Source organism: Blastomyces gilchristii, assembly GCF_000003855.2.
Source record: "Blastomyces gilchristii SLH14081 genomic scaffold supercont1.29, whole genome shotgun sequence".
NCBI classification, from domain to species: domain Eukaryota; kingdom Fungi; phylum Ascomycota; class Eurotiomycetes; order Onygenales; family Ajellomycetaceae; genus Blastomyces; species Blastomyces gilchristii.
In genome coordinates this window covers 126,115-149,649 of record NW_003101653.1, presented here as the reverse complement: position 1 = coordinate 149,649, position 23,535 = coordinate 126,115, and the positions used below count along the sequence as shown (strand labels likewise).

General features: G+C 34.0%; 3 protein-coding genes across 3 annotated transcripts; 1 reads left to right on the top strand and 2 right to left on the bottom strand.

Moving 5' to 3' along the window:
• Window positions 1-4,617: 4,617 nt before the first annotated feature.
• BDBG_08800 (endosomal integral membrane protein) lies at window positions 4,618-6,813 on the bottom strand (the record flags this gene model as incomplete). The annotated part of the gene is made up of 4 exons (XM_002620727.1): window positions 4,618-4,685; window positions 4,816-5,251; window positions 5,312-5,649; window positions 5,709-6,813. The coding sequence occupies 4 exons, from the start codon at window positions 6,811-6,813 to the stop codon at window positions 4,618-4,620; spliced, it is 1,947 nt and encodes a 648-aa protein (XP_002620773.1).
• A 570-nt stretch (window positions 6,814-7,383) lies between these two features.
• On the bottom strand, window positions 7,384-9,455 carry BDBG_08799 (PCI domain-containing protein; the record flags this gene model as incomplete). The annotated part of the gene is made up of 3 exons (XM_002620726.2): window positions 7,384-8,640; window positions 8,828-9,026; window positions 9,118-9,455. The coding sequence occupies 3 exons, from the start codon at window positions 9,453-9,455 to the stop codon at window positions 7,384-7,386; spliced, it is 1,794 nt and encodes a 597-aa protein (XP_002620772.1).
• Window positions 9,456-14,902: 5,447 nt separating this feature from the next.
• BDBG_08798 (uncharacterized protein) lies at window positions 14,903-18,564 on the top strand. Its single transcript, XM_031723728.1, has 3 exons — window positions 14,903-16,016; window positions 16,089-16,144; window positions 16,242-18,564. Exons 1-3 carry the CDS (start codon window positions 15,752-15,754, stop codon window positions 16,779-16,781), a joined length of 861 nt encoding a protein of 286 aa, XP_031581012.1. The 5' UTR covers window positions 14,903-15,751; the 3' UTR covers window positions 16,782-18,564.
• Window positions 18,565-23,535: the final 4,971 nt, after the last annotated feature.

Genomic DNA, 23,535 nt, shown 5'->3' with positions numbered 1-23,535 from the left:
TAAATTCAACTGTTTATATCAGTTCAATCACAGAGATAACAGAGGATGAATCATCTAAAACATTCACAGACATGTAAGATCAAGTCATCTCAACTTCTGAGAATGCTCAGAGATCAGACAAGATTAGTTTTAATAAGCTGTTCACTGTAGTGATCTGAGTAAGTGAAGAGAGACAGTATAATGTATAAGATAGAATTATAGAAGATGAAAGCTGCTAAATCTAGTCACTGAACACTGTATTATATAGAGATCATGTAAGAGTAGTAACTAGCAGATAAAGAAAAAGTGTAAGAAAAGAGAAGAGATAATGAATTAATCATCAACTGTAAGAGTCAGCTGTGAAAGACAAATGTTATTATACACATCTCATTCATTTTTATATGTTACACATTTAATCTATTTTCAACACCATGTCATCTGAAAAATGTCAAAAATAAAGAAAATCTCAAAACTCAAGATCTATAAGAGATTCAAGAGCTGTAAGCTGCTCTTATAACAATGTCATACATATCTCTGATTTCTCTATCACTCTGTATACAACATTAATATCATTTATCACAAGATTGACTGAAATATCAATATAGAAATATGTACATGTACATGTAGAAAAATGAAGAAGAGTGCAGAATCTGCAGAATCAGAAGTTAGAGTAAAAGAAGCAGAGATGAAAGAAACAGAAGAAGAAGAAGACACAGAACTGAATAAATAACAGTAAGAGTTACTCAGAGTCAAATGCTTATAATCTGATATGCACACAATCTTTTTCACAGAGAAGAGAGAGAAAGCACTGAGAGAAGCTTGAAGATAAGAGAGAATAGTCTCAGCAGTATTATCATCTTTGATTAAAATGATCTCTGATGCTGAAGTAACTAAGAACTATTATTAGTGTATAAAACTGTAAAAACAGAGATAATAATTACTGAATGAATACTCACTGATCTTAGAATTGTACACATAATTACAACATGCACAAGGCTTCTCAGAAAGAGAGAGAAGAATATGAGAAAATACAGAAAGCAGAATACAGTGTGTAAATAACTCATTCTCATAATAATATCTCAGACAAGATATACAAGTCTCACATCTATGAGTGTAAAAGAGTACAACATTTATATTCTTATTTCTGAAAACATAAATATTCTTCATCTGTATTACAAAGTCAGATGATAAATATCAGAGAATAGACTGATACAGATTAATTATTCTGAAGATATTTATCAGAGCAGATATATCTGTAATATTAAATTTAATAGTTGTAAAAAGTTTCTTAATATCTGTGAATGCTACAACTTTATATATAATAAAACTTATAACAATTTCTTCTAAGAACAGAAAAATCAGTATTAGAAAGAAAAGATGAAAAGAAAAAAGACTTACAATCTCAATACTGTTAAGAGAGAGAGTGATTCTCTGATATGAATAAATAATTATCTTATCACAAATATTTAAAATAAATATAATAATCAGTGTCTGTGACTGAGCTTCAGATAGTTATATCATACACAGTCTTCATACAATAAATTATTTTAGAAGTTGATAAGAAAAGCAGAAGTGTATACACTGAGAAATGTAATTCATTAAGTCTATATAACATCTTCTTAAAATGAGAAGAGCTGATAATGAAAGCAGAGACAGCAGAAGCAGAGAGAGCAGAAGTAGTAGAAGTGAGAATTACAGGAACAAAAGTAGCAGAAGTAAGAGAACTGAAAACAGAGATAAGAGTAGAAGATTGAAGAGAAACAGCAGAGAAAGAAACAGTGACAGAAGAAACAGAGAGAGATGTAAGAAACTCAGTCATATATGACACAGACAATTTCTTCATTATCACATTCTTCAAGTTTTTAATCAGTGATTCAACATTGAGATATTCACTATTATCAGCAGACACAGATCTGTCAATATATGAAGATTCTATATGAATAAAAACAAACATCAGCATCTGCATTTATACAAAATCATGTCAGAAAACACAATCAGAAGCTCACTGAGAAGAAAAACAGTCAGAAGTATATAAGAAAATGAAGAAGATGTATTATTCATGATAGTATGTTCTGATAATTATTTATTAGAAGATAAATAAGTCCTGATCATATTTCACAATGTATTACACTTACTGCTAATAAACTGCTCAGTATAAGCACTACAATGATACTTATTATAAGAACAAGAGATCATCATCAGAAATGTGTACAATGTGATAGATAAATAAATAGAAGATGTTGAACAGAAGAAGAGGCAGAAATCTTGAAGAAGATAATAATATTCAATGATGATGATAATAAAGAAGATAGTTGAAGAATGAGAAAAGTGAGTGAATGAGAGATGTAATATAGTGAAAGTTTCTTTGTAAGAGTGTATATAGAACTAGACTGATCATCAGAATCATGAATTTCACATTTAATTTTATTTAGTCTGATCTCATACATTTCTTGATATGAATTCTGCTGAGACTAGTCATTAAAAAAACATGTAAAGTGACTATATATCAGATCTTAAAATGAAATCATGACTTGAAAAAAATAAGAAAGTAATTTCATTTGATTTCATTTAGTTTCATTCTTGATATAAAGTTACTATTTTTAGACATTTTAAGGTTTTTTTTAGACTATTTTTAATTTTTGAAAAGTAATACTTTTTAATAATATTTAAATGAGACTTAAAGTTATTTAAAGTAATAAAAATAATTTAAATTGAGAAGTGAAAATCATGATTTCATTTGAAAAATATGACAAGAGTAGACAGTAAGTTTCACTGAGACAGTATGAAACTACTATCTAATATTAAAACTATGTAATGAGATCAGTCAAATTGATAATGAAACTATTAAAAAATCTGATCCTGGTCTCAGACACGGTTACACGGTCAGTCTATGCAGAACACTAGCTGAATCAGAGATAGGTCACATGATCGCGAACACTAGTAGCGTGCTAATTCACATGAAGCTAGGGCAGACATTATGATCATATAAGCATGATTAAATCTGGTGAGAGAGAATGTGATTCAGAAGAATGTATAACTGTCAGATAATAACACAGTCACTTTCAAACTTGCTTATGAATGTAAAGAGGCCATAGCAGCCATCAATTAATTTAGTGTACAGTATATAAGAAGTCAGCGTACGCCTGTAATCGTACGCTGGTTCAAGCAATCTTTGAATCACAGTGAAAGAGCTTAACTTTGAAGTCTACAGATTCTAATTAAGCGGGTAACACTGATGACTGCAAATCTACATCAGATCTTCTCATCTGTCTCACTAGTAGATTAATTATGTGGAAATTCATTAAGTAAATAATTGTAATGCTGAGTATTACAGAAGCAGAGTATATATCTGTCTCTGAGAGTCTTAAAACTATAATCGGACTGTATAAACTACTTATAAAGCTTGAATTTCTACTCTCTGATTTTACAGTTTCTCTATACATTGATAATAACAGAGTAATTGCTGTGATAAATAGTGAAAAGATTATCTGTAATATATGCTATATCAATATTAAATATTATAATGTTCATGATACTGCAGCTGCAGATGTTATTAAAATTATATAAATAGATATTATTAATATAACTGTAGATACTCTAATAAAAGCTCTAACAGCTGAAGTTTATAAAGATACTCTGATTAATATAAAAATCTGAATATCTACAGTTAGAAAAGCTCTGAAGATATTCTGATAAATACAGAGTTTTATCAGTTTACTATCTCTACAGTAGTTCATTCATTTATTTTACTGTTTCTTTATTTTCTTATTCTTCAAATTCTTATTAGTTCTCCATGAAATCTTTGACAGAAGACACTACTATTTTTATATATAATATTTCTTCTTCAGTTATAGAATTGCTCTGCTGAGTTGTAAATGTCTACTCAGCAGAGCAGTGATTAAGAGAGATATCAGATTTTCTTTACAGACTGACTACTTTCTAAGCAAGATATTCACTGATTACTTAATAAATATCTATTATATATAAAAAGTCATACAATAGATAGATCTCAATAATACAATTAACTACTATATTATATTATCTTTATTAAATACTATTTTTCTTTATTCTGAAATATTTTTATTATTTTATTATCAAACTTTATACTCTGATAAAAACTAATATTACTTTTATTTTATAACTCAGAATTTTTTTTATAATAAGTAATTATTTTATTAATAAATTATTTAAAAAAAAAAAAATTTACGCTCTGAGCTAAATTCCGATATAACAGATATATTATTTATAAAATTATATTAAAATAACTGCTTTTTCTAAGTATATAAAATAAGTAATATTCTCTGCAATGAAGAATATATTTTTTTAATAAATATAAATCTACTGATCAGTGAATTTAGAGAAAATAAAATATATCTAGTAAAAAGTAAAAGTCTTTCTGAAAAAGATAAACTACTCTTGTCAAAATATTAGTACAATGTTTTTAAAAACAAAATGTGCCATTCAAGCTATAACCTGTAGAATAGTGGTTGGTCATGTGATCTAGGGAGATCGCCACAGGCAATAGCCGCAGCGGCCGCAGCGGCCAACATATAGTTTTGGGGCGAGATAGAGCGGTTCATAAGCGGGAGATGTTAATCTGTCCCGATATACAACTACAGCCGAAACCGGGTTCAAATTTTAATCAACCTTGATAGATCGATAAATGCGTTGGACGAACATCCAGCTTGCAATTAGACCAATGGATCCTGTGTTGTGAAAAGACATCAGCATTCAAGGCCAAAACAAGGGGGGTTTATTTGGGTAAAATTGTTGAAAAAGTGGATGCCAGTGGCTGGCTAGTAAAGCTTTTGGAAATAAAGGAATAAGGAGTCATACCAGTTAAAATAAATACTAAAAATGCTATCAGAGCCGAATATCCCAAATACAATACTGCACCTGTCAACCCGCCAAAGCTCACACGGGTTGCCCAGAAGACCAGGGCGTTCAAAAATACGTAACCGCCAGTCATCCCCGCACCAATAAACGCCCGCCAGTGCCATCGGTAATCCTCGGCACACAAGAGGAAATACACGAGCAGAACTGTCGTTGCCGCTGAGGTAATGATCATGAGGCCGTAGCAGAGGAAGAGGAACCCAAACATATAGTAGATTTTACTCGTCCAGAGGGAATGCATGATAAAGTAAAGTTCAACGAAGATGGCGGCAAATGGGAGGAGGCCTGTAATAAGTGTTGATGGGATGGGGCGGAGGGAGCCACCCACTGGTGGGATTTGGCGTGGGATTTGGTTCGTTCTGGTCGGGCCTTCGATAGCCTATAAGGGAAACAGTTAGCAAGAGAAATGGTGGTAGACGTGTAATTGGTGTAGACCTACTAGCTGCTTCAATCCGACCCAGCTACCGGCGACACTAAGAGGAACGCTGATAACAAACCATATCAAAACGGTGATGAGCATGGTTGTGAACGGTACAGCGCCGCTGGATCCCTTGAACCAGACGAAGAGGTTCAAAAAGAAAAATGTTGAGAAGGCAATTCCAGGAGTTAGAACTGGTGTGAGAACTATGAGTTTCTTCCATGCTTCGCCGCCAAATGATTTGTATGCCCTCGCAGCGACGTAGCCACCAATAAATCCGAGGAAAGTATAAAGGATCAATATTATTGTCCCTAGGAATCCACGATTTGAAGGGGAAAGTAATCCGAGGAGCGCAAAAACTAGGTAAAAGTTAGCAAGAGACACGAAATATAACTAGAAAAATATGAACGTCACTTACGGACTGTGATCCCGGTCATCACAAACAGCTGTGCACCATTCCCCAAGAATACGCTGAGGAGAAGAGGGTGCTTTGGGCAACGGAACACGTCTCCGTGGACTAGCTTCCACCCAGAATCCTCCTGAATTCCATCCTCGACAGTCGCAGAGGTGTCATTCAAGTCGTCCAAAGTGATCATATCCAACCTGTTATATCTCGCAATGTCTTTTCTCAAAGCGCGGAGCAAAATAGAGCTCACCAAGGCGACAAGCAAGACAACGAATACGGCAGAGTAGATGAGCGAGTACCAATGAACATTCGGGTCGAAGACGTGAAGATATTTGTCCCAGCGGGTTGCCCACACGGTTGGAGATTCCCTCCAGAACACGCTGTATGTCCACGCAATTGTGGTATCCTCTTCCTCATCGAGAACAACGGGAGGTCCGTCTAGGTCGCATTCTGCCTTCCCATCCACAATTTTGCTATTCTTGTGCGATTCCGGGAGAACTAGAACACCAACAACCCGGTATTTGATTTCCTTCCCCAAGCCGCTAACTGTGTGATAATCTATTAAAATGTTATAGTGGTTGTTGAGAATTGCTTGGCCGTCATCGTCCACCGAACCTAGGGTGAATCCGGGGCTATAGAATTCGGTTCCGGTTTGCTCGTCGATATTGATCTGAGCGGCGGGGAGTCCGTCGATCAACCAGTTAATATTATAGTGCTGCCATATCAGGCGATTAACGAACTTGCTACTCTTAGGGTCAAATGTCACGTCAGAACATAATGGCTTGCAAGTTTCATTCTTGGCCATATGTAGATCGAAGGGAGAGGTGCGGATACGGTCCCCAAATACAATGCTGCCGAGCGACTCCCGAACGTATTTCGGGCCATCTTTTGGCCGGCAAAAATGGAAAGCAGGATGATAATAGTCGTAGGGGATGACGGAATGAAGCTGTTCATCAAGCTCAGATATCGCAGGGGTAATGCGATTAACGTGAAGCGGGACTAGCTGTCCTTGGTCGTATGATGTTGGAGCGACACCTGGCAGATAGAAGGCGGAGGTAAACTGCGGAGAAAGGAGGACCGCGCAGGAGAGAAGCTGCAGCTTCTTAGAACACAACATTTTTAGGCAGCTATCTGATATAGGCAAATTTAAATTTAGCACTGATCAAGGTCGGTCCCCCGGATAGTTGGAGTTACATACTGGCAAGGGCGCAGGTTCGCCAGTTAGGAGATAAACATGGAGAGCCGTTTTCAAGACACCATGTGCGTTTTACAGTGAAAAGGAAGATATCTAGAAGGGAGAAGCTTTATTTGCGAATATAAATCATACAGAGAGCAGGCCGAACTGTAAAATAGCAATTCCAGCCTTGAGAATGGCGTTTCAAGTAGAACAATTGAAGTTGGCTCGGAGGTTTCTTTAAGATTGGCTCGACCGTTGATAGTCACGTGGTAGTTAACCATGTAGTCACGTGATGATAATGTAGACGCCCGACCCCGATACACCAGCGAATCACATATCATATCAAGCCAAACTCCAATAACTTTAATTCACATCCGCAGTACCGTACCTCCTTGTAACAGTTCACTCCACCACCATTGCGCCTTGCTCGATTGAATGATTAATAAAACAGAGAAGAGAAAAACCCAACCAAGAATAAAATAATTTAAAAACAGAATGAACTCTAACTTCCTAGAGCGCCGACAGGCTTGCTCCGCTCAGGTTGATAACACGTGCGCCCATCGCTCCCGCGGGACTGGGGGCCAATCCGCGAGCACTTTGGCCGAATCTTGGGTTAGGGGTTGGTTTCACCCAGCCGGGAACCTGGCCATCTTCGCTTTCTTTAGCACAAATGGTTCGCCATACATTAGGAAACCCCGTTGGGAGGGGCCCTTTCAATCGTGCTCCCGGGATAGCGAAGCGTGGGTTCTTATGGGTTAGATAGCCACGCATCAGATCTTGTACAAGAAGTGAGGCAAGAACTGATTCGACGTCGCGCATCAATGGTGAAGGGGCTTCTAGATCGTTTTCATCCTCTGGTATGGTTCCTGCACTAGGTATATATGCAAGCGCATCAGCGACGAGATTCTCGGCATCTTGTTGTTCACCAGCGGGGTGGTTAGGTAGATCATTTGGGCTAGAGACATGCACCCATTCCCCATCGCGGTCGAAATACCCGTCGGGATCGAAGTAGTCATCATAATCAGTAGTTGCGTTGGGCGTAGTATTGTTCGCGGCGTCTAGTTTAGCGAAATCGCGATCTGCAGCGAAGGAGAAGAGCCGCCTTTCTTGAGATGGATTCGACGTTTGTAGCGTTTGCCCAGGTTGGCTTATAGCGGAAAGCGAATGCAGCGTTTGTTTGGACCAACGGGATTCTATCCACATAACGGCTTCTTCTACTTTGCTAAGATAGAGGAATGGTGGGGGGCCTCTTTGTGCCTGGGCTTTCTGATCCCCATGGAACCCGGAGAAGATAAATACTTTCTTGGCAAGGGAACGCCAAACTAGAATCTCACACCTGTTTCGTAATTGCAGCAAAATCCCCTTGCGAGCGAAAAAGTCTGCATGAGGTGAGTCAACATCGAGGTACGATCGAAAGGCACCTAGGTCACCACTGGTGATGATCCGGCATATGGGTAAAAATACGTCGTCAAAACCCTTTGATTCCGGCCGTTCGAGTAGAGTGCTGGATGGGAAACGCCCGAGGATAATGTTACATGGTATTAAATATGTTAAAATGAGGTGCCGCTGTTGGAGTGCTTGCCTATGGCATTGGTTATAGGCGGCCTGCAATGCGGTTTGAGCGGGGAAGAAAAGATTGTTCGAAAAGAGATATCGCCCCAAGTAATAAAGATAGGTTACCCTTTGCGCGGCCGGGAAATGGGAAAGCGGAGGAGATTGGGCATTGATACTCGCAAACATTTGCTCAGCATTTCTAAGTTTGCCACACTGGTCGGTGAATGGTTAGCTGCCTAGCAAGGAAACAAATAAAAACATTACGAGCGAAGCACCTTGAATAAAAGCTTCAAACATAGGTTTGCCATCAAGTAGATTCCCACGCGTTTCCCTTCTGGCTTCCCTTGTGTACTAGCTGCCCCACTCCTATCAGTTAGGCATTTGATAAAGCTTCACGAACGACATTCGCTGATTTCTCAACTAGCGTGACCTTCTCCGTTGCTTCGTCTGATCCAGCTGCCTCTTTTAGCAAATGCGAGACCAGTTCTGGTCGACGGTCTAAGCCGATTGCTAGCTTCGCGAGCACTTTCGAAAGATATAAAACCGTAGGCAAGACAATGACTCCCATTTGGCTATCGCTCAGGGCAATGACACATTGGCTGTAAAAAGTAGAATCCCGCGGGGGTTATTAGCCATCCTGGAAAAAAAGGGAGATTAATATAGACAGAATGGAATCGCATCGCAACGTACTTTAAGAGCGCCTTTAGTAAGTCGTAGGTATCCAACAGATTCTCAACATTGACGTCCCGTAAGAATGTGAAATACTGTCGTAAAAATATTGGAAAAGCGGACCAAGAGCCATCCGGAATCACAGATTCACATTTTCCCAAAAGGTGGTCGTGATTATTTCTATTTTGCGGGTATTGATTCTTCATCTCCCCAATCATATCGTGATATACAGGGGGCAATGGAGGTTCGATTTGGAGAAAATCCTGTAGCTTCGCTCCATCTCGATCACGGATGAGCTCTGCAATGCTTATTATGAAGCTATCCACGACAGGTGTTGCTCCAGAAGGTCCACCCCACATTTTGAAATAGCGTAAGGACACAGATAACACGTTCACTTAGGTGAATGTGTCGTTTAGGAGTGACGCGCAAAGTGTAGTGAGAGGCACATGAGCGGAGGGTGAGAAGCTTGGAGACCTTTCCGATCCATCGATAGATGCAGTTCGAATGATTCCAGAGGGTATAAAACTGTAGGATAGTTGAAGGTTGTATTGATAGATCTATCTACAAGAACATAATATAGTGGTGGGTCACGTGATCTAGTGGGATCACTAACCGCAATGGCCCTAACAGCCAACACCCCCCCTTGAGATAACAAGAATCACATACAAAAACACCCAAATCATCAAGATAGTCTGTCAAAATCAAATACAAATGTAAAATTAAACATTTCCAACTTTTACATCTGTAAGATCTAGCAAAATCATGAATCATGCAAATATCACAGTGTTTAGAGATTTAGTGAGTTCATTTACTGTTATCTGAGTGATGAGAATATATTTCAAATCAATGATTCTCTGATTCAACTGTTAATGTGAAAAATGAAAATATGTATCAATGTACTTACTTCAGACTATAATGACTGTCATCTTTATAAGATCTATGATACTCTTATTATCAGTGAGAATCTGTATCAGAGATGTAATAATGAAGTCAAGCTTAATTATAAGATTTCAGATTTATGTTACTTCACAGATCATCTCACTAAGAGTTATATATTTAGTCTTATTGAAACTTAGAAATATACAAGATTACTTCAGTGATTATTATGAAATCAGATCATCTGCAAGCTTAAAAATATAGCTGAATATTAATTTTCTATCATTATTTAAGAGATCTGCTCAATCAGAATCTAAGTAGTTAAAGAATAAGTAGAAATCATTGAGAAAATCAGAGAAAACAGACCTCTCATATAAGTCATATTTGTAGAAAATGCTCAAATTCATTATTTCTTTCAGATAATATATAATATATAACAGAGTCTTTCAATATTAAGATGTTAAGTCAATATTCTATTAAGTGAGTAATAAGATAGTATAAGTAATATCAGAATATGTTTTAACTGTAAGATACTGTAAGAAGCTTATATTATATTAGTATCACTGAACTGTGAAATCAGTCTCTTTCTTAAATATTAAGAAATTATTAATACAGAATTCATTCTTCATCAGTGTTCTTATAACAGCTGTATTATTAAGATAGAAATCTTCAATAAGATATTTAATATATTAATAATATATTAAATTAATCTCTTTGTCAGAATAATTGACTTTCATACTTAAATACTTGATTAATTGATATAGATTCTTGACTTTCAATTTCTCACTAAGTATACTCACTAGCTAATCAGCATTCTCAGAAACTTCAGATATGATGTTAAGAGTATTAATATAGATTATTATATAGAGATGATATCTGAATATATAATATCAGAGTATCAGATCATAGACACTGACTGTAAATTCAAGATCACTTAATAGAGCTATTAAGTAATCATATCAGATCTTCACTGCAGAGTTCAGACTATATAGACTATTCTCAATTATATAGATAAGTGTTTTCAGTGAATCTGTCTCAAATTCAGTGAATTATCTTATATAGATCTTCTTAGTAAGACACTTATACAGATATATCATTATTATATTCACTTAACAGAGTATTCAACTATGTAGTACTGCTATTGTAAAAAGAATACAATTGATAGTATTAGTGATAACAGCAGTATAAATCTCTTCTCTAGAATTCTTCTTAAGTCAGTTATTATAAATCACTTAATATAATTTTTTAAAACTATTATCAGAATTAGTATTCAGATCTACAGATCTATCTTTCTTAAGAAACACTTAATAGCTTAGAGTAATTAATTTATTCTTTAGAATATCAGATCTAGAGATTAAACTTTATATATTACATCTCTTTAGATTAGTAATCTTATATTATATAGACTTCTTTTAATAATCTTCTATTCTCTCTGACTGAGATGTGACATTCTTATAGAACTTTGAGAGATTATCTGTAACAGAGCTCAGAGTATATATAGTTAATAATTTCACAGGCTGCAATCATGTAGAATTCAGATCATTAATATCAGAAGTATCTTTATCATTAATCAGATAAATACCAGATTTCAGTTCAGTAATATGACTAACAAGTGTCACAGATATAATAACTGATTTTAATTTTACAGTAATTAAGAATCTCATATCACTACTGATAATAATCTTGTCAGATTTGAGATTTCATAGACAATAGATTAATATATCACTGAATTCAATGATATAATAGAAATTGATATATAAAAAAAGCTTATTCACAGATCTCTGAGATTCATATAAGTGAATAAAGATCTCTGTACTTAATCAGTGAAAATGTCTTATATTCAGCAGAGTGTTCATAAGTACATATCAAGAAATCTTATATAAACTTGAAATTACAGAAGTCTCTATAGTAGAGAGTCAAAATTTTAAGTTATAAAGAACTGTAGATATGAAAGTATTATCAATTATTATAATCACTGTCTCTAGAACATCTACTCAGAACTTCTTAAAGAGATTATCTTTTAAAAGAGTAGCTCTAATCTATTTTATAATAGTGCAGATCTCATATTCAGAAACATCATTCTGATATAATAAATATAATACTATTGATTCTCATTTAATACTATATGAATTCATAACTGTGTGTATATATGTAAATTGAAAAATATCATCAATATCAGTCTGTAGAAAAGCAGAGACTGTATATCTGAGATTACTTATAAATCTGAGTTATAACTCAAAGTATTGAACAGTCTCATTCTTGAACTTTAAAAAATATACTCAACAGTAGTAAGTCACATCACAGATAATAAGTATTCAGTGTTTAATTCTCTGACAGAACTCTAAGAGATGATTAGAGAGATCTTTCAATGTATATTTATTACTTATAAAATTAATATAAATCTTCTCAATGAGTCAAATAGATCTAGACATTAGTGTTTTTAAATAATCTTATATTATATCTGTCTTGATACATTCTTTGTAAAAGAACTTAGTCTTAGAATCTTTAATAGTGACTTCAGTATGAAGATTCTTGATTATAGTAATTATAATATCAGTGTGAATATGACTGAGATTATAATATCAATTTAAAAGAGTCTTTGATATCTTTGATATCTGTGTTTTCATATCTGCAGAATTGATATTATTAACAGTAGTAACAGTAGTCACAGAAAGATTAACTTTTCAGTTAAAATTATACTTATAAAGTATTGTAATATACTTAACTGTCTTATTCAGATAATTGAAATTCTCATTGAACTCTTATTTATTAATCTTATATATGTTGTTCTGAGTGATCTGAACTGTATGAAAAATAACATCATTCAGAGCTCTGTAAATAAAAAATAAGAAAATAGTAGAAGACAATGTAAATCAGAATCTCTGATCTTCAAGCTTTATAAATAAGAGCAGATTAACTGTAATATTAAAAATATAGTGAATATTCTGTAAGTTAACATCATCACTCTCAATCTTTAAAATAATAGTTTTAATTTTCTTGATAAACTCAGTTCTCTCAGTAATAGAATTAACAGAGATGTTATCATTAAAAGATTTGATATTTAAAAAAGAATAAAGCTCACTCATTATATTCAGACTTATACATGTGTTTAAATATCAAGATCTAGAGAATGATTTTTCAGTGACTGTGAAAGAGAAATAGAACTTAATCTTTATAATTACTATATTTACTGCTGATTAAGAACTTATTAAGTCATTCTTCTTCTCTTTCTTCTTATCATCATTCTTCTTATTTATCTTCTTTTTCTTTTTATCAGAGTATAGAATGAAATATTTATTAATAGTATATTCATATCTTCTACAGTAAGTGTACTTTTATACAGATATGCTTTTATCTTCATCTTTATTCTTATTCTTTTTCACAGTCACAGAATCAGTCTGAGACTGCTTTTTCTACTCAGTAATGATCTTCTTAAATATATAATTAATCAGTTATTTTATTAAATTATTAATATTAATATTGACAATGAGTCTCTGATCAGTGAAGAAAAACTTATTTAAATATATCTTAATAAACAGTCTTTGATAATCTTGTAAGTTGTTGAGAAAAAGATTATAATATATATTCTCAGTACTCTGACAGAGCTTCTTATAATAAGTAATAAAATAGCAGAAACATCTCTGAAAAGTAAGATAATCATTATTCTTGACTTATAGTTTTATTAATTTCTTAAAGATATTAACTCATTCTTTAGTCAGTAATATTATATATTCAATATTAATCTTATCTCACAGAGTTACAGTATTATCAGCTTTCAAGATTTTAATAGTAATTTAAACATTTTTAATAAGACTCAATAGTATATGTCTATATAGAGACTTAAAACAGATCTTTCACTTCTCAGAGTTGATATAACATATAAAAGAGAATTCTTATTAAATTCTTAATAGAATGTCAGTTTCATTAATAACTTCTATATCAGTTAATATATTAATATATCAGACTTTATAATTAGAGTTATTAAATATAATTACTGATTTAATATCTAGTGTATATTTGACTTTCTTCTGATATTCTTATAACTTATCTCTTATAGTGTCTCTTTGTACAGAGATAGATATAATGAGATATTAAGTAATTTCAGCTGTAGTTATTTAATTCTATAGTATTATCTGTATAAGATTTATAAGATTATCTGCAGTGTAATAGATAGATTAATTCAGATTATTATTAAAAGTCAGCATTTCAGAGATAAGAGATAATAAAGAATTTAATAAATTAAAATAAACAGATTCTGTAGATGAATATTAACTCTGTTTTTCTTTATTTTAAAGTTTCTTTATTATCTCATTATTAAATTTCATACTCTGATAAAAACTAATCTCAGTCTTATCTTATAAGTCAGAAGTCTTCTTATAATAAGTAATTATTCTATTAATGAGTTATCTAGTGAAGTATGTGACTCTGAGTCTTAAGCTGAACTCTGAAGTAACAGATATATCACTTATATCAAGATAACTCTGCTTCTTCTAGATATATAAAAAAAAAGTGATATTCTTCACAATAAAGAATATACTTTCTTAAAAATATAAAGTATATAAATCTGCTAACTGACAGATTCAGAGAAAATAAAATATCTTTAATAAAGAGTAAAAGTCTTTTTAAAAAAAGAATGAACTATTCATATTAAAAATATTGATACAATGTTCTAAAAAGAAAAACATGCTATTCAGGCTATAATCTGTAGAATAGTTGAAGATTGTATTAATAGATCTATCTACAAGAACATAATATAGTGGTGGGTCACGTGATCTAGTGGGATCGCTAACCGCAACGGCCCTAACAGCCAACAAAAACACGGCACACAGAGAACTAGTTACGTTACATTACAGCAGAAAAACATGAACAACGTCATTTGACTCAAATGTCACTATAGGCTGCCGTAGTTTTTCAACTTTAGAACAGAATTACTCCCTCCCTCTCTCTCTCTATCTCTCTCTCTCTCTCTCTTTCTCTTTGTTTCTCTTTTTAAGTGCCAATTATAAACCCACAGGGAACGGAGATACTTCTTATCATGAAGTCCACGAAGATTAGTGCCTGTCTTATCAGTTCAATGAAAGCTCGTTTCTCATCCTGCACCCCTTAATCGATCTTGGGCGTGTTGTTCTCTGGTTTGGGGCTGCATGCGGATAGCCACGTATTATGCACTCAAACTGCCACGAGAGACGCACCGGATTGATGTTTTAATTGGCCTTATTCTTAAAACAGATCGGCCTGGCCAGTGACTACCCTCGACTTCGTTTACTTTGGCGCATACTCTTAATCGAGGCGGTCATTGTTTGTGGGGAGACAGGGTCCGGCGCATCCCTTTCATGGTTTCACGACATCTCAGGCAAATTATTGCAACATGTTGGGGTATATTTCCTTTGGAGGATTGGACAGTGTAGACTTCCTGTGCTTCTCATCACACATTGATATCTCAGTGTTTATTTAAGCATATGATTTTATTCTTTGAATATATAGGGAAATACTGCCTTATTTTTACCTATTCCCATCTTTTATCCTTTCCCTGTTCCATCCCCTTTTTGATTCACTTGTGGGTTTTGCACACCTCATTCTGTTGCCCACTATTGGCCAGCTGTGACAATCATTTCCTGGCCAACATCATCCCCTGATCAAAACATCTGTGCCTCTAACAACAGCCTTGATATACTGTAGCCGTATCTACTTCGTTCTTCGTTCACTTCCTACATCTTGCATACATATCCTATCTGTCTGTTTACTCCAAATTTCCATATCGATTCTCCCGAACAGTAAAATGCGCCTTTTTCTAACTACCGCTCTCGTGGGGCTCGTTGGTTGGGTTTCCGCGTCTGCTGTTTCCACACGACAATACTGTGGTCCAAAGTATGAAATGTGCGCTGCAGAGGGTGCCATTTCAGCGGCTCCTCCTTCCATTGGCCCAGACATGCGAAAGCTTTTCGTCTCCGTGGTAGAATCAGTTGACGTTACAAACCCCTGGAAGCGAGGGATTACCAAACGTGTTGATGCTGTTCAACGAGCTGAATTGCCTGGTCTTTGCTGTATGTGGCTGCCGTATATTTATAACCTAATCCGAAAGTTGACGGCCAGATACTAAAATACCCTCTACATAGGCAAGCTTGGAATGGAATGCCGGCTACTTGAGAATTATCAAACCTCTTTTTGCTGGGTATGTGCTGTGTATCCATATAAAACTAGCCACAACGTCATGCCGCTCTGTTTCTGGCGTGACAATCGAGAGAGCGGATAACACTAACATTTAACAGGATCGATTTACAACAAACTTCTACCTTGTCGATGGCTCCTATGGCAGTATTCTGACTGGAATTTACAACACCTCCGCTAGCGACACTATAGATCTAGTCTCGGGCAAATACACACGCTCCAACGGGGAAACAGGAAATATCTACGATGGTGACGAAGCATCTAAGCCTAATACTAGCACTATGGTTCTTCCTCCGGCATGGACAAGCAAAGGTGTCGGTACTGCCATTCCAGGCAGCGAACTGGGAGACGGAGCGACATATACAACCACCATCCCTGGCATCACTAAGGATCCCGTGACTATCCCGCCGTCCACAATTCCTGCGTCAACCATCGACGGCACAGTCATACCGGGAACCACGATCCCGGGTACAACTATACCCGGAACTACATCTCCTCCATCTACACTCACCAAGACGAGACCAAACCCAAATGAAACAGGGTCCCCGTCAGCAGCGGCTGGGGAGAAAATAGTAGCTCTGCCTATGATTGAAGCGATCTGTTGGCCTGCTCTAGTGCTTATAGCATTTTTAGGTCTGTAATCGAACATTGAATTGGGTTCCTTTACAGGAAGGCAAACGGGTTTCAAAAAATTTGGTATCGTTTTGGCTACTACGCTACGTTGGAGGTTATTTGTTCTCACCAAGTTTGCCCATGTCTCCATAGACGCAAGCCGCCAAGTCTTTGCGGATGGAGATAGCCCTAAACTTTGTCAAGCGTAAGCTATCAGTGGGCTTCAAGACATGTGATTCCAAATGCAAAATGTAATTTCACAATAGAGAGCCAAGAAGCAGCTTCGGTACCCTATATTCATTCCTCTTTTGTATTTGTTCTCATGAGTTTGTTCTGTTCCTGCTCACCTACGGTTTAGCGATGATAAGGCGAGTATATATACGAGCGTCAAAGCAGTCATAATGACAGGAGTCCTTGATCCACACTTACATTACTGCGCTCGATCAATTCCTTAACGTTTAAGTCAATATTGCTCCCCTCAACTGAACAGGAACTAGTTATTCTCCACGCCAAAAAGGACGGAAAAATGTGTTTCTTGAAATTCATCATCTCGACCGTACTACTTGCATTCATAAAACTATTACCTTTCAATGCGGCTGCGACTAAACATGGACAGACAAGGGAGGTATGTCGCCCCCATTTAGTTCTGTTATACCTGAAAATCTCTGGTCTAGAAGCTGAGAAGGTTGTTGGAGTGTTGAAAATCGTCCACTATTAGCAAATCAATTAAAAGCGAAAATGAGACTTCAGAGATCGTCTATTGGGCATCTCGCGGCTCTCGCTCGATACAATATCTTCAATAGGTACCCTACCCTTTAACTAGAGAGACTAACAAAAGACTATACAGGTTTCCTACTTTGCTGGTCCTAATAAAACCAGCCTAGAGGGTATCATCCCAAAGGGTATATGCGAAAATTTCAACAACGTCTTGTGCGTCCTAATCCCCCCTACAGACCAGAAACAAAGCAAATGACCACTGACATCCCATCTCCATACCAAGTACCGGAAATAGTGGCTCCCTAGAGATTCCATATGGGATATATTGCAGCATCTACGAGTGTGGCCCCCTATACTTTCCTGTATTTACTTTCTTCCATTGGGTTTGAGAATCCCGCTAATGATGTAACGACTACTGCATTGAATAATAGTTCGACAAACTGTACTGGCAACTGGATCTTTCAGTTAAACCACCCAGGAATTGATGATCTTTCGGCAAACCTTGTCCCATACCTTATTCCGCTGTCCATGGAATGTTTCGAATATGGAGACTGGTAGAGTTGCCACAGCCGAGGAAGGGGATGAGAGGAATTGGGCAGTTAAACTCGGATTTGAAAAAAGGTGAGCTTTCACGTCAAGGGCTCTGATGGTTAAATGACTGCTTTGAGTCTTGGTCTGGGAGATTTATTTGAGTGACAAACCAAAGGAAACTCCCGCAGCCAAACTGAAGTCAATTAACACGCACTTTGTACGTATGCACAGTCGTACCTCGCCTCTCGTTATTCTATCAGGACTAATCAGCTCGGTTAAAACGCATGTACTGGGTATACACGTGTCGGGTATTTCGTATGAATATATCGGAAACGTATGAATCTCATATGTAACAAGATATGCTTATTTCTTCTCTGTACCACTATCTATCCTAGCTAGTTCGATACAAAATATAGGGATTTTTATAGGAAAATGAATGTGCGAGCCAAGAAGCTAGCAATTAGTGAGTATTAATGAGCAATTGTAGTAGGCTGATGATGATAGGAAAAATAGTAGTAATATGATGTTAGTAGAGATCATAGCATATGACCTCTTATTTCCCAACACACTCTCTTCAGCAAATGAAGCATGTAAAAGAAGTGTAAATGAAGCTGTAGAGATTACTGCAAATATTAAGACAATTTAATCATAAGAAAAGAAGTAAAAGAATAAGAAGACAGAAGAATAAAAATAATTATCAAGATAAATCATTTATATTCTTATTTTACTTACACATGGATAATATTCAATATATTAACTAGGCTTAGTAACTTGACAAATTCTGAATGTTTCTGACACAGCAGATTTTTAATGAAGCTGTTTACTAATATCTGAGTTATAGATACTTAATTAACTGTAATATTACTGAATTAAACACATTCTCAAAGTAAGCTACTGTATATATTAACATAGTAGAGTTTTGTGATAATAAAGGGATTTTTCTTTGTTAAAATGTTAACAGTTTGACAGTTATTATGTAAGAATAAGTACTCGCAGATAATTATTCAAAGGTTTGCAGCTTGATGTGATATATACTGATCAGTGATAATTACTAGAAGTATTCATGATAAAAAGATAAAATATAGAGATTAAATATATAATCATATTCAAGCTGAGTTATAAATAGTAGTTATAAACTTCAGTCTATATAATTTTGTATAGTCAAGAGCAGCTAACTCTATTAATTATATAAGAAATAAGAATAGAGATAAAAAAATTTATAAAAAGTGAGATTTCTTATATATTCTTTTCTCTTTAAGACTTTATCTGTAAAGTTTTTCACTAAGTGATTTTATAAAATCAGACTTAGCACTGTACTAATACTTATTAAAAACTCTTTATATTTATAAAAAATCTCAGTGAGAAAAATTTCTTGTTATTATAAAAAGAAAAGAGTCTGTTATTTAGTTTTTTTATTTTTTAAAATTCTTGTATAATCTGCAAATCTTTTTTCAATTATTATATAAATTTATCTTATATCTTTTATACAGAAAAGTTTTATTAACTGTTAATTATTTTTCTGTAAAACTTTTATATAACTGTTATATAGATTTAGTTTATATTTTTTATTTAAAAGAATTTCAGTTAACTTTTAATCATTCTTTTATAAAGTTTTTATATAATTAGTACATAGATTTATTCTGTATAATAAATTATATTTTATAAAATTACTCTTATCAAAGAAAATGTGACAGACTGCTTCTAATCAATTATATAGACTATTTCATTAAACTTCACAGATTTCACTGAAAGCTCTGATTCTCAGTCACTAATTCTCAGCTGAAAAACTCATATAATTTCTATTCTTCTGCTCTGAAGCTTCACTATGTATGCATATAAATATTCACTTCAATTGTTAATTTTCATACTTTCTCTTTCTTTCCTTCTCTAATGTTTTTCACTTTTATATTATAAGATCTATATATTATACTAATCTATTCAGCATAGACCTCTTACACTTGAAAAATGTTCATCATCTTCTCATTAGAAATGATTACTTACTGAGATATTTAAACACATAACAATATGTAAGAAATAGAGAAATGATAATCAGTTAAGTGAACACTGAGTCTCAATCAGTTAAAATAAACAATCAGTTAAGTGAATACTGAGTCTCTAAATAGAAGCTTGCTTATCAGTTATTTTAATCATGTAATAAGATTTTATAAGAGAATGTCAGTGAAAGACTCAAGAGTTCTGACACTCTAGATATATAAGATATTTATATAATTACACTTCTTCTGCTTTCACAGTTATTACACATCTGATAAATGATATAATCATGTCTAATAATAATATAAGAGTAGACTGACCGTGTGACCGTGTCTAAGACCAGAATCAAACTTTACAGTTATTATATTATCTAAAAGTATTACTTCTGATCATGATTTATATTCATTACATTGATTTCAAATCATGTTATTTCAAATATTAAAGATCTCAGATTTACTTTTCAAATAAAAATCTAGTCTCAGATAAAGAATATATTTGAATTCTTAGTCACATTTTCATTCTGATTTCATTATTGAGAATGATATTAAATAAGATTATGAAATCATTTCTCACTTACATAATATCATAACATAGTACTGTAACGTGGCGGAACCGAAGCGGTGGCTAGTCAGTGATGTCACATAGAGGTAGTTGTTTGAGAAGCTGTATAAGTGAGCTTGACTATCTTGCTTGAATAGCGAGCTCATAGGCTACAGAGTTATTGTGAGAATATCACAGATATAGTACTTAGTATACTAAGGAGATTGTATGAGAAATGTAGTAACTCTTATATATATTTCAGTAGAAGAAAAATGAATTACTGACTTCTTTGATGAGAAGTCAGTATCTAGCTATTCTATATAGACAATGAATGAATACTCTTCTTTCATTCTATAAGTGAGAATAGTTAGAGTGATACCTCAGCAGTGTCTCATTGTTAAGAGTAATCTGCTGATCTTGTATAGAAGTAGAGTTCTTATATTCATCAATCAGATCTTTCTATAATATATTTGAATGATGTCATAGAGTGTTCAGACAGCCTGCAGAATGAATAAAATCATTCATATAAAAGTGATAAGCTATGTGAAACTGCAATGAGATCTTGACATGACTGAGAACATAATAATACTCTTTTCTTTAAGAGCATAGTTCTGATGCTCTTAAGATTCCTGAATTGAGAGTTATCTTTATTATATAACAATGATTGTCAACTGATTGATAGCACATGTGCTGCATATAATATAAAGAAATAGATGAGTTTTTCTGCTGACTGTATAGATCTTTCTTTACTCATCTTCATTTAAATCAAATGTATGATAAGTGAGTTTCTTATATATTGATTTAAGATGTAGAAAACATAGTTAATAAGTGACTTACAGATCTTTCATTATATTCTGTTCTATATATAAAATTTCTTATAAAAGTGATGTATTTTAAAGACAAAGCTAACAGTAGTGATAGGATTTTTCAAAAAGATCTTCTCTTTTTATAATATATTTTTCTTCTCTCTCTTCCTCAATTGTAACAGTGAGTGTAGACTGGCCGGCGGGACCATGAATTTCACATTTAATCTCATTTGATCTGGTCTCATATATTTCTTGGCATGAGTCTCACCAGGACCAAGTCTCAAAAAAATCTGAAAATAGATCATTTCTGAGAGAAATGGTGTGAAAAATGACCAGATTTAATTCAAGAACAGTGAAATGAGAGTAATTTCTCAGAATAAACTGTGAAAGATGATCATTCTTTCAAAATCAGAATGAGACTGAAACTGAAGATTAAAATCAGTCTCATTCAGTTCATTTAGTGATTGCTTATATAATCAGAATTTGATAACAATTATTGATAACACTCATGAAACAACTAAATACATTCTTGTGCAAGTTTATTCTTCACTTTCTCATGAAAACTACACTTCTGTAATATACTGTGATCAGAGATATTAAACTGTCTGATAATTTCATATTTTACAATCATGAGTTTCTTGATTGTTTCTTCTTATAATTGTTCTCAGCAATAGTGATAAATATCTCAACTTGAGTTGAACTTTCACTTCATTCTCACCTCTGTCAATGAAATTATCAGAATATTACATATCATTAGACTGACCGTGTGACCGTGTCTGAGACCAGGACCAGATTTTTTGATAGTCTCATTACCAATTCGACTGATCCCATTACACGGTTTTAACATTAGATAGTAGTCTCATACTGTTTCAGTGAGACTTACTGTGTACTCTTGTCACATTTTCCAAATGAGACTATGATTTTCACTTCTCAATTTAAATTATTTTTATTGCTTTAAATGACTTTAAATCTCATTTGAGTGTTACCAAAAAGCATTACTTTTTAAAAAATTAAAAATAGTCTAAAAAAAACCTTAAAATGTCTAAAAATAGTAACTTGATACTAAGAATAGAACTAAATGAGACCAAATGAGATCACTTTCTCATTTTTTTCAAGTCATGGTTTCATTTTAAGATCTGATATATAGTCACTTTGCATGTTTTTTTAATGGCTAGTCTCAGCGGGATTCATGCCAAGAAATGTATGAGACCAGATCAAATGAGATCAAATGTGAAATTCATGGTCTCAGCGGCCAGTCTACATATCATCAGTGTAACAGTTGAATATATACTCTCAACAATTTTTTATAACTCTAGAATTGATTTGATGTGGAAATTTATTGAATCATTTTAAAGAGAGCAGTTAAATTCAGTTTTACAAGTATGTAGTTTTGTCTGATTTTCAGTTGCAATCAATGTATGTAAGTTCTGTTTCAAAGTTAGTATTATAGTTCTATATGATATGTAGTATTATCAAAGATCATTACTTACTAGGGAATTGTATTTCACTGTCTTTACATCTTGAATATCTGCTCATTCAAATCTCTAATAGTTGATATTGTAGTAGTCTCAGGCTAATTTGATATATGAGTCTCATTTCTTCTCTGTTCAATCTTGAGAAGTGTAGATATTAACTTGATGAGAGGAATCTAGTAGAGCTGCTACAGTATAGTACTCTGCAAAAGATTGTTCAGTTTTGCTGTAGTAATATACCATTTTATTTCTTACAGTAATAATAGCCTGTGTTATAGCATTATCTCAGACTGAATTTCTTTTTGAGTGATTCAACTGCTTCTCAAGATGAGTAAATAAACTGTTATACACTCACCAGACTGACTGCAGCATTGATGTATAAGTGATTGAGACTGTCTTTGTTATCTTATAAAACTGAAACAGTAAATCAATCATATATTTCAACTAAGTTCACTTCATATCAGAAAGTTTTAATATCTGAATCTTTTCTCAATCAGAGTGTTGCACTCAATGATCAATTATCTGATATAATTGAAGAGTCTGAATAGTTATCTTATATATTGAACTTTATCATGTTCTAACATTGTGTATCATATTCAGTGATATGACTGATTTGTTGTTATTGATATCATGAAATTGTTATATTGTTCAGAGAGATATAAATCATATTAGCATGTTTGATCTTGTGAAATTTAAATATAGTCAATCTATTAGTCAATCTATTC